This window comes from Nesoenas mayeri, assembly GCF_963082525.1.
Source record: "Nesoenas mayeri genome assembly, chromosome: 18".
Classification (NCBI taxonomy): Eukaryota; Metazoa; Chordata; class Aves; order Columbiformes; family Columbidae; genus Nesoenas; species Nesoenas mayeri.
Window position 1 is genome coordinate 8,179,599 of NC_137566.1, and position 14,060 is coordinate 8,193,658.

Consider the following 14,060-nt stretch of genomic DNA (forward strand, 5'->3'; position numbering starts at 1 on the left):
TCCATCCTGTTTCTCATTAGCTGCTTCTTTGCTTCTTTTCACCATCAGTAACTATCTTGTATGGAAAAGCATGACATATGCAGTCATCAAATCAGCTATCACCGTAGTCAAACAAATCCAACATACATAAAAATTGCATGCTAAATTCATTTTATCCAGCATAAAACCAATGTAAAGCTTTATATACTATTAGGTTCTGTGCTGCTTACAAGCTATGAGATTGTACTTGTCAAGGAAAAAGAAACATGATTTATTATTGCGTGACCCTAATCAGCTGCTGGTGTAATTCCATTTTGATCAATAGAGCTAAATGAGCATGAAAACAGAGTGATGCAGGCAAGCATCAGCCCCCACGTGTTTGAAGATCACCACCCTCATCCCCCGTGACTCTAAATACACAATTCCTATTGTATATCAACGGGGTTTCCTTTGGAAACAGAAGCTCTTGCCTGGTGTATTTTCCTGAACATTAGTTGCTGTATCCAAGTTCCTCTTGCACACATTTATCCTTATGACACCTCTCTGCATCATTCCCATCTTCCAGGTGGGAAATGACAGCAAAAAGAGCAAAGGTGCTTAACTCAATCACACTGAAAATTTGTATGACTTTACACCTGAATGACTTAATCCAAATGATACAAGATTCTGTGGATGAGAATGTGGGTCTCCCACTTCCTCGCCCAAGAAGTGATCATCTTTTCTTACAACTTGTAGCAACATGATGTATGTGACAGTGTTAGGTTCATGGTTGGACTCGCTGATCTTAAGAGTCTTTTCCAACCTACATCTTTCCATGATTCTGTGCTCTCGTAGCATAACAGCTGATGCCATATCAAGCAGCAAGCAAGCACGAGAATTCTGCCAGCAAAATTTCTGTAAGCGCCAAACCGTTCATTAATTCGTATCATGAAAGGTTTTGCCAAAGCAACAACCCTGTGTGATATTTACACAACCAGCACCTTCCCCTCCTGCAGATGCCAGCCCGATGGATGCGTTTGTGTTTCACGGTATGAAGCGAGAGACGCTATGTCTGAAGAATGCCTGAAGGCCAAAGGAGTTTCCTTTTCAACAGCATTAGCTCATAAATGAGTAATCTACAGGACTCATAAATCATATAGTTTATATTCATGTTATAAGAACAAAACAAGCATGACTGACAACTGTTAAAGGCTATGAATTAGCAGCAACAGCAGGTAAACAGGCAATTGTGGGGGTCTGCTGTTCCCATGCTGTTATCACTCAACCAGTATTACAGCAATTTTCCTGTCATTCACTCAGTACTTGTATGAGCCATATTTACTACGAAAGTCTACAAACTAAACAAAAAAGCACAGAATCCCAGAATGTCAGGGTTTGGAAGGGCCCTGGAAAGCTCATCCAGTGCAACCCCCCCATGGAGCAGGAACACCCAGATGAGGTTACACAGGAAGGTGTCCAGGTGGGTTGGAATGTCTGCACAGAAGGAGACTCCACAACCCCCTGGGCAGCCTGGGCCAGGCTCTGCACCCTCACTGAGAAGAAGTTTCTTCTCAAATTTAAGTGGAACCTCTTGTGTTCCAGTTTGAACCCACCGCCCCTTGTCCTATCACTGGTTGTCACCGAGAAGAGCCTGAACTAAGATCCTAATAATTCTTTCAATCAGCCTTAGCAATGCGGTTTCTCTGTTTATTTCAGGCTTTACACTTTGCTGCTGGACTCCTCCCTAAACAAGCTTTTGGCCAGAGCCTTGAGCACAGATGGGTCTCTGACTTTATTTAGCAGGGATTCTCCTGAAGGCATTGCTGTCTGATTTGATAACATTTGATTCAAATGCTTCAGTGGCTTGGCCAGGGCACATAACCCACTTTTTTCATGCTTAGTTCATTAGTAAAGCTCATGTTTATTAACTACAAGTAGGTTTTGTTTAACACTGAACTCCCCTATCATTAATTACCCATTTTAAATAGCAATGAATTGTGAAAAATAGAAAACGATCAATTACCGATTTCCTCTCTTGTTTCAGCTCCTGCACATAGCGTGTTAACTCTCCAGTGATAAGAGAGGTCATGTTCTCTGAAATGACCTCATGCTGTCCGGCATAGTCATTCATTTCATTTAAAGTGGCTAGGAAGGCTTTAGTTGACGTGTACCTGAGGAGAACAAAAAACACAGTTTGCTTTTAGCCCCTTTCTTTTCAGACAGACACACTGCAAAGGGAGGTTGCATCATCATTTAGTATTGCTACACAAGGCTGCATATGGATTAGCACAGATCCACTTGAAGGAATTTCTCAGAAGGAAGCCTATCCCACACACTGACACTTGTCTGGTAAGTTCATCTTGATTTAGACAGTTGGACATTGGCTCTTAAAATGTCACAGGGTTTTTATCAGCACAGCTCTGCGACTTCACTATTCTAACCTCAATTCATGAAACATTTCCAGTTACACTCTTTCAAGTGCTACAATTCAGTGCACAGTCAAGGGCAAAATCCTGCCTCAGCATCCAACTTTTTGGAGAGCACAGTGCAAAAAATACAACTTTTCATAGTGTACATTGCATTTAAATCAGCTACAGTTTATAAAGTTTTCAAAAAGGTACTGAGCTTACTAACCAGGTGCTCATTGTCAAGCCATGTTTTTTAGTACTTTCCACCGCAAGGTTTATTTTTCATATAAAATTATCTCTGATACAACATTCCATGTATTATTAAACGGAAGAAACAAACATCTGTGCACACAATTTCAAAACAGCACATTATGTCACTGGTATATTCAGCACCGAGCCAAGAGAGCCGCATTTCAATACCCCAGCTGGCCGTGCTGGTCAGCGGGGAAACAGCAGCTTGGAAGCACCACACTTGCACATACTAGAAAATCTTAATATGAAATGGTAGCAAAATGAAATGGATGCAAAAGACAGGGGATCAAAGCCACAGGACTACAGATGGACAATAAGCCTGCAAACAGATCATTTTTACACAGGCTGTCTCAAAGCAGCGTCTGAGGCACCCAAAGGTCGCATGACAAATCCTCAGACGTTACTCGGAGACATGAGGAAACTACACTGAGGTGAACATATATTTAAAAGGGCAAAGGATCCACAAGTTCTTCCGTGTCACATCATATGAATTATTTAACTCCAATATCCTTTTCCAGCAATGAAAGATGTGTCAAAAAAGGTTGCGGTAAACTCAAAATCCACATTTATGGTATAGCTAGCCAAAGGCAGATTTATTCCTAATCCCGGCTACAGACCAGAGCAGCTGATGGGCTGGTATCATAAGATTCCTTGTGTAAATATCAATATCTCAGGAAGCAATGGCATAAATGCATGCTTCCCAAACAATGATAACTAAAAACGAAATTGAAAATAAAATTAAAAGGCTGTTAATATGAGTCTCTCTTAATACGAGTCATATACAGCAGCTTGGGGGTCTGACTCAAAATAAATTAACGTAATTGTGCGGTTGGCTCCGTATCTAAACTCACTTGAAACGGTTCAGATTTCAAGGTCAAGGGTTTGAATGTGCTGCCAGGCGCTCCAGAGGCAGAGCAGCCTCCCAGGTCAGGCTGCGATGCCTCCACTCAGAGCTGATGCTTCACACAGCACTGACGCTGAGAAACTTCAGAGTCCGAGCACCCCAAGGAGAAGATTCTTGCTCTGGCTTATAGCCCATCTGCTGGGAAGCTCCTCCTCTAAAATGTTCTCTTTAATGAGTATCTAATCTCATCAAGGGCAGAAGTGTTCTTAAGGACATGTGGTCCATCACCACCCATATCCAATGCCCACTGGTTTCTCTGTGGCAATGTAACACTAGCCCTTTAGTAAATTACTAACCTGTGTTGTTACATTTGAGTAAGTTATTACTTACACAGACTGTTTGAGTTTCATGCTAGAATTAAGAACTGTTTCTGTTCTTGCTGAAGTAATCAAGAGTTGAGTCATTCACTTCAGAGAACCAGGATCATACAATCTGGCCTAACGTTTTTAAGGTAGATCAACAAGCAATCCAAAACAGGCATCCAGAAAACATAACATATAAATGGAACTGAGCAGTTACAGTCCAAATACAAACTGAAAATAACTCCTTAGTATCTACCACATGAGCATGTTTCTCCTATGATACCTCTAACTCTTTCACTTGACTTTAAAATCTCTAGTTTACAAGCCAATCCTAGTTGGTAACCTAACCTTTTCCCCTTCCTCCATCAACTCACGCTCACCCAGCAGTGCATCATGAACTTACCTGTATTCTTCCTCTTCTTTGGAGTTCTTTTTGGGCTGGTATTTCTTTGAAAGATTCCTAAAATTAAAAACACACATATATAAAATTAAGTTTAAAATGAGCTGGATAACATATGCACACACACACATTCTGTGGGGCTTTTGAGGTCCCTTCGAATCCCTAACATTCTGTGATACACACCTGCCTAAAGAGAACAGGAAAATCCACAAGAAAACATGCACAGAAGACTACACTAATAAGGCACTTTCACACACTCCGAATGCACATCCCTCTGCAGTGTCATGCTGCCCAATTAATTCTGACACACACAGCTACTGTCTTCTTGTGAATCTTTAAAGGTGTAAAAATGTTACAGAGCTTGGGCAAAAAAAAAAAACACCCAGACAGTATGCTTTCACAGAAAAAATATTCTGAAAGCAGCAAGAAAGCATCTGGATTAAACATTTTATTATTTTGTATGTACTTTATAAATCACAAAATACAGATTCTATATATTTGAGCTCTTCATTTTTTTCCCTTCTTTTAGTCACAAACATATGCAGGTGTTTAACCATGATATATACAAAAAACCCCCAGATGTGATACTGAAGCCAATTAAAAGTCAATACGACTCTCTCATATCAGGATGCAATCCAGCAGTGCCATGAGCAGGACCCTGGCAATTCCCAGCTTCAAGCTTGTGAAGCAATGACACTTTTTAGGTAACAGTGATTAAAGAGGGAACTAACACATAAGAACAACGATCAGCAGTAAAACAGCAATTCTGGAAGGATTCCGTGCACCCGTCTGCGATTCATGTGTTCATTTGCCTTTCATTCTGCATCATTTTTTCTGCCTTTCCAGTTTGTATCTCTGCTCCCTCATTTCTACTTCTCTGACACCTTTTCTCTCTTTCTCTCACACTTATCATCCATCAGAGATGTTTCTGATTCTCAGATTATCCTGATAACTTAAGCGTGTATGGTGGTGGGTTTTTTTTCCCCCAATACATCTTCCTCAAGGCTCTCTGTCCATTGTCCCATCAGGCGAGGCTTTTGACACACTTTTGATGCTCAGAGTGTGTGTGTAAGGTCAGCAGTGACCAGGTAACAATGATAACACCCCTTCAGCAGCGTGTCACATCCAAAGGAAGTTCAAAACACAACGCAGGAACAGGGGAAAACTCTTCCATAGTTTCTTCATCCCTTCCTTCCCACGCTTGTTTAAGGACACGCAGGACTCGAGCAGCGCAGGCGCAGTGTCAGGTGTGTGACACTACACAGTTTCCTCTGCTGACATAACCAGATGAACTCGATGCATCCCATAAGTATGGAGATCTAACTTAACGCTTTTAAAACAAAATATCACATATATAGGTGCAGAACCATAAAGAGGAAGGAAAGAAACATGTTTCAATAGAAGCCAGTTAAATTTCAACAGATGACCAGGCTGAGATGTAGATAATGGACAGGAAGAACAGCGAGCTAGGGAGTCAGGGACCAAGCACAAAACACAGGTTTCACACAAGAAAATAGAGTTCAGCAGCTTTACTTGTTTTATAAATAAAACTTTTGGAGTTATATCCACTAGAGTACCTTGTTTTAACTTGTCCCTTTCCAATAGCATGTCCACATGTTTGGACACACAGTGATCTGCTGCAGCCCTTTCACACCAACTGGATGTGATACGAGGAAGGTTCGCACCGGCCTTAAGGACATTTATTAAAAGCAGATGCATGATTTGTTTTTTTATTTTGGCATTCAGCACTGTTTTATCTCAACATTTGACAAGACTGGTTTCTTTCTTTTATACTTCTAACTTAAACACAATGCCATGTGGAGTCATCTAAGAGCTTCTCAGAGATTAATGTATTCATCCTCAAATCACACCCATGGGGGCACAAATGCAGCTCTGCACGGGGAATTAAAATACACAGAGAAGACACAAATTGACCAAGTTTGTTTTAGAAGACTAGGTCAAAATAAGAAATAAAACTCAGGAGTTAAGAGTTTCTAGATAGTCACAGGTAGAACTATTTCCCACTTTCCCTACACATTTTGTTTGTGTGTTTATTTTCATAATTATGCTCTTTAAACTTGAAATTTGTCATCCAAAGACATTCAGTGAGTCTGGTGTGTGACTCCCCATGAGACAGGCCTGCACACACAGATACTCTGCTGGGGTTTCCCAGTCCAGTCATACTTTCTTCCTTCCAGCTCATTTTGCCTCTGTAATTCAACCTCATCTCCATAGGATGTGAGCAATTTGTTCCTGCCCGAGTCATCTTCTATTTCCTGCTTGTCTGTAGCAGAAACCCTGGGGAATCCTCATGGCATTCCCCTGAGAGAGCACACAACCATACAAACAGGGGTTTATCACCTACCAGCTCCTCATGAATAAGAGGCCATTGTGCATCTCAAATCCATTCGCACACAAGCACCAAAAATTCTGCATGACTTTTTGTGCTTTTGATCTATACAGACTGACTAGAACCTCAGAGAAGATGGAAAGGGTTCTGACATGTATTATAGTCATGCAAATTCCAAAAGGGATTTAGCGGAGGTGTTGGGAAGGATCAGTCCTGCACTGCCCTCCCCAGTCAGCTCCACCTCCTCCAGTTTATCGCCCCGGACACCACTGGCTGCCGACAATACTGCAGCACAGCCGCTCCCCGCAGCAACAGGACTGCCTGTGTTCTACTCCCTCCCAACCCCTGTTCACTTCTCATGTTTTCTGTCCTCTGGGAAAAGCAGGGTAAGAGCTACTCATGGTGGGAGGGTTCCTGGCAGCCCTTTCCTTCCCCCTTTACACTGGATCTGACCTCAAGAAACATGGGTTTTTTTGTTGTTCTGGTTCATGTACACTTGTCTCTTTACCCACAACCTGATGGTGGAACCAGACGTGTAGAAAGTACCTAGCAGGAGTTTGCAGTAATTTAGCTGCTTGAGATAAACTCACAGGATCTCTGCTCTGTTCCAGAGACACATCACAACAACAGTGACAAGATTATAAAACCATCAAAATTCAAATCTCAGGCTACAACCTGGTTAACTACACAGACAAAATTTCCAAGGGCTGAGACTGACTTTCTGACCTGCAGTTTCTTCAACACATGTTCAAAAAGAGCCTGTTCTATGAAAAGAAGACCAAAACTTTGCCTTACAAACGATCATTATTCTGCCGAGTTCTTAAACCCTTCAGCATTTTCACGCAGCAGCCCTCATTTCATGGAAAACATTACAATGCTGTCCTCAAAGCCCAAGCCATTAATCATGAGTAAGGCCCAGTATGCTACTCAGTCACCTAAATAACCTTCCTTTTCGCAAAGCATATGGTTTTTAGCAGAGATAATAAACCAGTATATTAAATTAACTTTAGCTTTCCATTCTCTAAATTAGAGCTATTCTCTAAAAGCCGTTATTATAAACAAAATCGCCACCACTGAAATAGTAAACTTAAACGATTACAGGCTCAGAACTTCACGTATCAACTTACCTAAGCTGCTTTGCATAGCTGAGTTCAATCTCTGTTCTTTCTTTTACAAACTTGATATATTTTTCCAGAACATCAATGCCCCATTGCGTATGTTTTTCTAAGTTGTCAAACTGGTCCTGCAATGAATCAAAGAAACAGTTTAGTCTTGTTGAACGTAGAGATAACTAAAAATAATTTCCAAAGAACAAATCATCATAAAGAGTTATTAATATTTTCCACTGCCACGGTCAGACAGTTTTGTAGCGACACAGTTTTTTAAATCCATGGAAATCTGCCTTTTAACATGAGACAGATTCAGTACCATTCTTCATTCTTCCTTTCTGAATCAGTTTCATTTCAGAAGTCCTGGCAACTCTACTGAATACAATTTTCTAATATAAGGACAGACTTGGACAAGGGATAAGAAATGGATACTCTTGCCAGTACTTTATTTTTCTCTGAAGAGTAAAAAAAAGCTCCATAAATCTGAGGTCTACCCCTAATTAATAATTCTGATTTTAGTCTGAAAAATGGATTTATAGTCAAACTCTGGCACTGTTATGAATCTAAAATATCATTTGGAACAGGTAACAATCTTTTTACAGAATTTACTTCCCCTATAGCCCATTTTGTTCTAAACCAGAAGACACGTTAACACGTGATGCCACAAAAATGGACAATGCCTACGCTTACAATAAGTTTCCTTGTCCACCTCCATTTATATACAGACGGTACTTTGTCCTTGAGATACTGTTGCCCCTCCAAACCAGTCACACATGTTTTCAATAAAACCTTTTTCAATCAAGAACATTCCACAAGTCATTTGGGATTTACAAATGCCGATAGAAATTAAGCAACTCTAAATCCAAATTAATTATCCAAGCCAGCTTATTACTATCTGCAGATTTAACCTAAAATTACCTTATTTTTAAAAATAATTTGGCTACCTCAACAACACTCAAATTCCCTAATCATCTATTCCACACAGTATTTCAGAAGTTAATGTTTCTACAATACTTGAAAAATATTGGTTAAACTGTGATACACTAAATACTTATCCTGACAGAAACCCAGTGTAAACAAGGTCTTTAATACCGGCCTGATTTATTTGGCTTCAGGTTCCATTATGGTTTACATGGAAAACAGAGCATAGGTTTGCACATCTGTAGTACCAAGGTTAGGTTTACAATGTCTTCAAAAACCGTACTCAGCAATAGATTTGGGTCAGATTTTTAGCTGCCACAATTAAAGCTTCCGACCAAAGCGACGCTTCTTTCTATCTGCCAAACATTCGGCCTTGTGACTTTCGGTTTGTAGAGTTATCATCGGCTGTTATCAAAGCACTCCAAGCCACTTCCGTAGATGCACAGAGCAGGAAAAAATAACACAAAACTACTCCAAAGCCTGGCTTATTAATATGTTGCTCTTAAGCAAATAACCGCTTTCTGCTTTGTAGCATATGTGGCCCTGACAGCGAGATCGGTATCAGGAGACACCCCTCCAGCGTTGAATGGAACCGTCACGCACACAGAAGCTGCTCCTCTCTAACAAAACTGTTTAAACTGTATTTTGAAGGGGAGGAAAAGAAACCCACGTTAGAGGAAGAAATGTGCAAAACCTCCACAAGAAGCAAGTGAAAGCAGCAGGTAACGTGCATGGAATAGGACACATGGGGTTTGTGTATCTGTGCGTTTGCTCTGGTTTAGCATAAGGCACTATTTTAAACCAGTTCAGCCAAACCAGACTCGGCCTTAGTTTATATTATGTCATTATTAGTCAATTAAGGAGGCACTGGAGGGAGAAGAGCAAAAGGGCAACAATATAAAGTTACAAAAATAGCAAAGAACTTCCAAGCCTTGAGCTCCAGGAACTAAGAAAAAGTGGTTAAAGGCAACTAAAAGAAAGAAAAATAATATTCAAACCTCACAGAATAAAAGCCTGACTTCCAACATATAGATCACGCATAAACCAATGTAACACCATTCACTCAAAAAGAGGATGTATGTATTGTGCAGAAAGGGAAGATGTGTATGTTTGCCTATAGACAGATCAATATTTTGGGCGGTTTCAGAGCTGGGGAGAACACAAGGATGAATGGCTAACATCACGGGGCTCTGCTCCCCGCAGAGGGCCCGGATCAGGAGGGGACACCGTGCTGACTAGAGCATCGTGCCAGCAAATCCAGCACCTTCTGCTCTGCTTCAGATCCACAACCTCTGCATCTCCCAGGTTATACCGGCATCAAGGCAGCAGCACAAACACGACCTTTTGAAGGCTTCTGATTAAGAGGTCTTACAGCTATCCCGCACCCTGCTCATCACAATTCACACTGTTTAACATGAACACTTGCACATAATATAAACACCCCACCAAGCAGTGCATTACTCACAAGTTCACACACATTCCCAACTTTGAGAAGGGAAATCCACTCCCTAATCTCTGTAAGCAAATTAAACCACCCTCTCTCATCAGACTGTACTAATAGCAAGAAAATAATTTTGCATCCTCCCGTAACCCCATCCAAAGAGGAAAGCTCTTTGTTTCCCATAGGAAATAAAGCTCTCCAAGGAAATCCTGCCCTTTGAGATCAATCAGACAGGTGACTGCACAGAAAGAACAGATTCACCTTGGAAAGGCAATCGTAGCGGTAGCTTGTCCAAACCTCTTCCATCGCCATCACCACCACCCTGACTCCATTCTCAGAGCACCAGGTAGACCAGAGTATGAAAAATCCCCTGAAAACAGCCCCAGGTGGCTACCTCAGTTTGGTCTGTTATCCCACAGATGGATCTGCCGGACTGTTTCAGCAGCCTCACTATGTCACGTCTGGCGAAAGAAGACTCCATGATGTGCAGCACAAAGGCAAACACACAGTGGTGCAGCTGTCAGACAGATTAAGATGTGAACTTTCTATTTATACAGCAAGCAGAGACACTTGGCCTGGGCCAAGCTGTTACCAGAAGAACCTCAAACACAAACTACAAGCACTAACCTCTGCTATCAAAAGGCAAGGTGAAATTTAGCTGCTTTCTGTAGATTTTAAGGTAAGAGTTTCTCTCTTTTTCTGGGCATTGAACAGTTTTGGCCCAAGCACCACTTCACTAAGCAGCTAACGCCTCGCAACAGTGTGTTGCTCTGGGGTCACGTATTCCATTACCAGTTCTCTTTTCTGTATTCCCTAAGGATGAAAAGAGTCAGTAAAATTGGCAACACCATCACTTGTTGAGCATGAGATTCCACCGGAAAGGCAGAGACACCCAACACAGCGAGCCCTCCTCAATTCATGGATCTGCAAAACAAGAACTTCTAAAAAGGAGATGTTTGAGGAGTAGTTACCAACAGTACCATCCCTTCAAACAATCAACATTTAAAATATACTTTTAAATTTATTTAATATTTCCAAAGTTCATTACAAAAACACATTGCCACTTGGAATCTGAAAATTAAAACAAACTCACTCAACTATTCTATAGCAAATTTGGTCTAGTTTTGGAGTCCTAAACCCCGTGAGGGTTTACCAGCCTTGTTCTGAAGGAATGTGGCTCGGAGCAGGACGTGGTTTCAGCACAAAGCCAGGGCTGGGTGCACACCCAGCAGGTGAAGCGTTCCCCTAGAGATGGGCAGGTCTGGCTGGCACCTGGAGGTTGGCTCAGGTACCTCCATGAGCTGCTGTTTCAAGTTTTAATTTCAATGCACAAACACACACTGCTCATTTTTGCAGCCTCCTCACCCTTCCAGTTAGGCATAACATTAGGAAACAATTAATTCCACAAGGCTTTAGCTTTCTCCAAGAAAAGCAAGAAAACAAGACAAGGAGCAGGACACAGTGTTCAGTGAGAATGCTCCCACCAGACCACAGCGAAGGGGGAAACTAAAGGTCACTTTACACCTGTTTTCCCTGAAAAACAAACGCCAAATCATTTTCTAGAAGCATTCACTACTTCCCTCTGACTCAGAGTCTGGTTTAGATATAAGAACACTCAAGCAAGATGCTGTGTGCTGACAGTGAGTTGTGTGTCTCAGCAATCTCCCAGCCTGCACATTATTATCTGTGTCCTCTGGCCGTCCAACTTGTGATATCGACAGCTTACTTAAAAAAACCCTTTTGATTGACAATCTAGATATGCACATAATTAAACTACTCATACAGCTGTAGCTTATTCCTCTTGGTCAGGTTGCACCAGCGTCCCCCAGCAGTGACATGTGCCAGTACAAACACCTCGCGCCTTCCCCAACGACAAAGGAGGGGTTGAACACACGAGTCGACCCATCCGACTTCACATGGGTGGGAAAGCGGAGCCTCTGCTGCAAGATGCTCCAAACAAACAGCATCTTCCCATTGTTTAGAGCTTAATGCATTCTTGGGCATGCACACAAAAATTAAAGCTCAAAAAAAAGGAAGGAGCTTTAGTCATTAACTTGAATGGGAACTGGACATTCAAGTACCCAGAATGCTTTGAAAACTTTATCCCTAAGGCAAAGCGTGTTTCTAGCTTCATTTCTGTTTCCATTAATTCTCTCCTGGTATTTCTACTGCTGCCCAAATAACTCCACATTCATGCGTTCTTTCTGAAATTCAGCTGCGTGCTTGTTATACTGACAATGCTTAAAATGGAAATAGTGCTGCCTGGTTGCTTTTCCTCATTTTAACGGCTACTTTAAGCTGTCAGATCCCCTCACTCCTCAACCGTTCTCCTGAAGTCGCATTCCCGAGCTATGCAAAGTATTTTGGGAAGAAGAAAGTTAGCCATAAAAGTTCTTCCCATTTCTAAGCCACATAAGACGGAGTACAACCAATTATTGAGCAATAAAGAAAGTGTTATTCATGTAGTCTCTGGAGATCAGCTCAGTAAGATACTCCTTTCTCTTTCAGGAGTGTTTCCATCTATTGTGAAATAGTTCAACCCAAAGCTCGATCAGATCCAATGATGGATGGGACCTTAATTTGGTGCCAAGAGGCTTCAGCACTAGCGTCCCTTGAAATAAAGGGGTGTCCCCACTCTTCCCATGAGGGAGACCCATGACCCTCAGAGACAAGCAGTGGAGAAAGAATATGCTGAAAATCTAGATGCTAGTAACAGAAAAACAAATAGCATATTCCTCCTATATTTCTAACCTGGCCAAAAAATAAAAGACCCATTTTTCTTAAACATTAAAAATATTTGAAGACTTTCTACTGCCTCATTCTCCAGGGAGTTCAATTCCATTTCCTCCAAAAATGACTTCTTATCCATTCCCCTAAAAACCTAAGTAGGAATAGGGAAATTAAAGGCTAATTTTCACCTCTGGTTCATACCTTCTCCTCCCACATCCCTCTTTTTTCCAGATACTTTCAGCCATTTCCATACGCAAAAAGGAATTAAAGTGAAGATCAAGAATACACTAGTGTGTTAAAATTCTAAGTTATTTTTTAGATTGCATAATTTAACAACATCAAATTATAAAAATAATTAACAAGATGATGAGACCTTCATAGGCTTGGTTAAGTCCCATACGGCACTATAGCGCTAGCAGAATACAAGAGAATTGAGATTGCAGATCCTCCGAGGCCTACAATAAAGCTATATGCAAATGTTAACAGTCTTCAGGCAAATTAATAATGAAAGAAAATGCATATAAAGTACAGGCTACCACTGCAAGAGCCTTCCAGAAAACAGAGATGAGCAGAAAACCCAAAAGCACTTCAGCATCTGTCGACTCAGCCACTTCTGCTGAGAGACAACTTCCCACACAAGACTTGTCAGCTGTGGTCAGTGAAACCCTCCGTTAATGACAACTAAACAAACAGCCGTGTTTATGGATGTGAAGTATGTCAAGTACCGAATGGATACAGGACACCGACCTTCTGCTTCCCGCAGCACAGGCAAGAGGACTTGCAGCCCCACGGAGCCATCCCAGGGACAGGGAGATCACCGCTCTTGCTTTATACCCAAATGATGCTGTGGCTTTACTGGTTGTCTTATGATCTATTCTTTCATTACCCCTGTATATCCGGTTCTTGTTCACAAAACTATTTATGGCCACGTGCCTTTTTCATGCCAATCTCCTATTCATCCAGGTGTTTAATTTCATTTTATGCTCTTAAGTATTAAATAAGTTATTCCTGATCTTTCACCTTAAACAGGTGTATTGCTGCTCGAGCTGAATAATAAATACCCCACAAAAATCCACCTTATTTCCCCCACCTCCACTTGCACTTCATCTCTTTTTTTTCCATAAAGCACAAAAGGCTTAACTATTCTTTTATCTCTCTGATTCACCTCAGAACTTGATTTAGTTAGGAAAAAACAAACAAAACCCAAGTTTCTTTGCTGCATCATTAGGCAGTTAAGTGCATTTCAAACTTGGGTGGGAGGAAAGTCAAGAGTGGAAACAGACTA

The 14,060-nt window shown here is 41.3% G+C and overlaps 1 protein-coding gene across 5 annotated transcripts in view; it reads right to left on the reverse strand.

The window, feature by feature from the left end:
* FNBP1 (formin binding protein 1) overlaps positions 1 to 14,060 on the reverse strand; it is a gene marked incomplete at its 3' end in the record, with an annotated part of 80,573 nt that overhangs the window by 44,488 nt on the left and 22,025 nt on the right. For 4 of the 5 annotated variants that reach the window (XM_080356111.1, XM_080356113.1, XM_080356110.1 and 1 more), the window contains exons 2-5: positions 10,440 to 10,562; positions 7,702 to 7,817; positions 4,228 to 4,284; positions 1,982 to 2,129 (exon numbers count right to left, since the gene is read on the reverse strand). In XM_080356111.1, coding sequence (XP_080212237.1) covers positions 1,982 to 2,129; positions 4,228 to 4,284; positions 7,702 to 7,817; positions 10,440 to 10,562 — 444 coding nt within the window. The remainder of the gene's footprint in view (positions 1 to 1,981; positions 2,130 to 4,227; positions 4,285 to 7,701; positions 7,818 to 10,439; positions 10,563 to 14,060) is intronic. The other variant, XM_080356112.1, reaches the window with a different exon arrangement.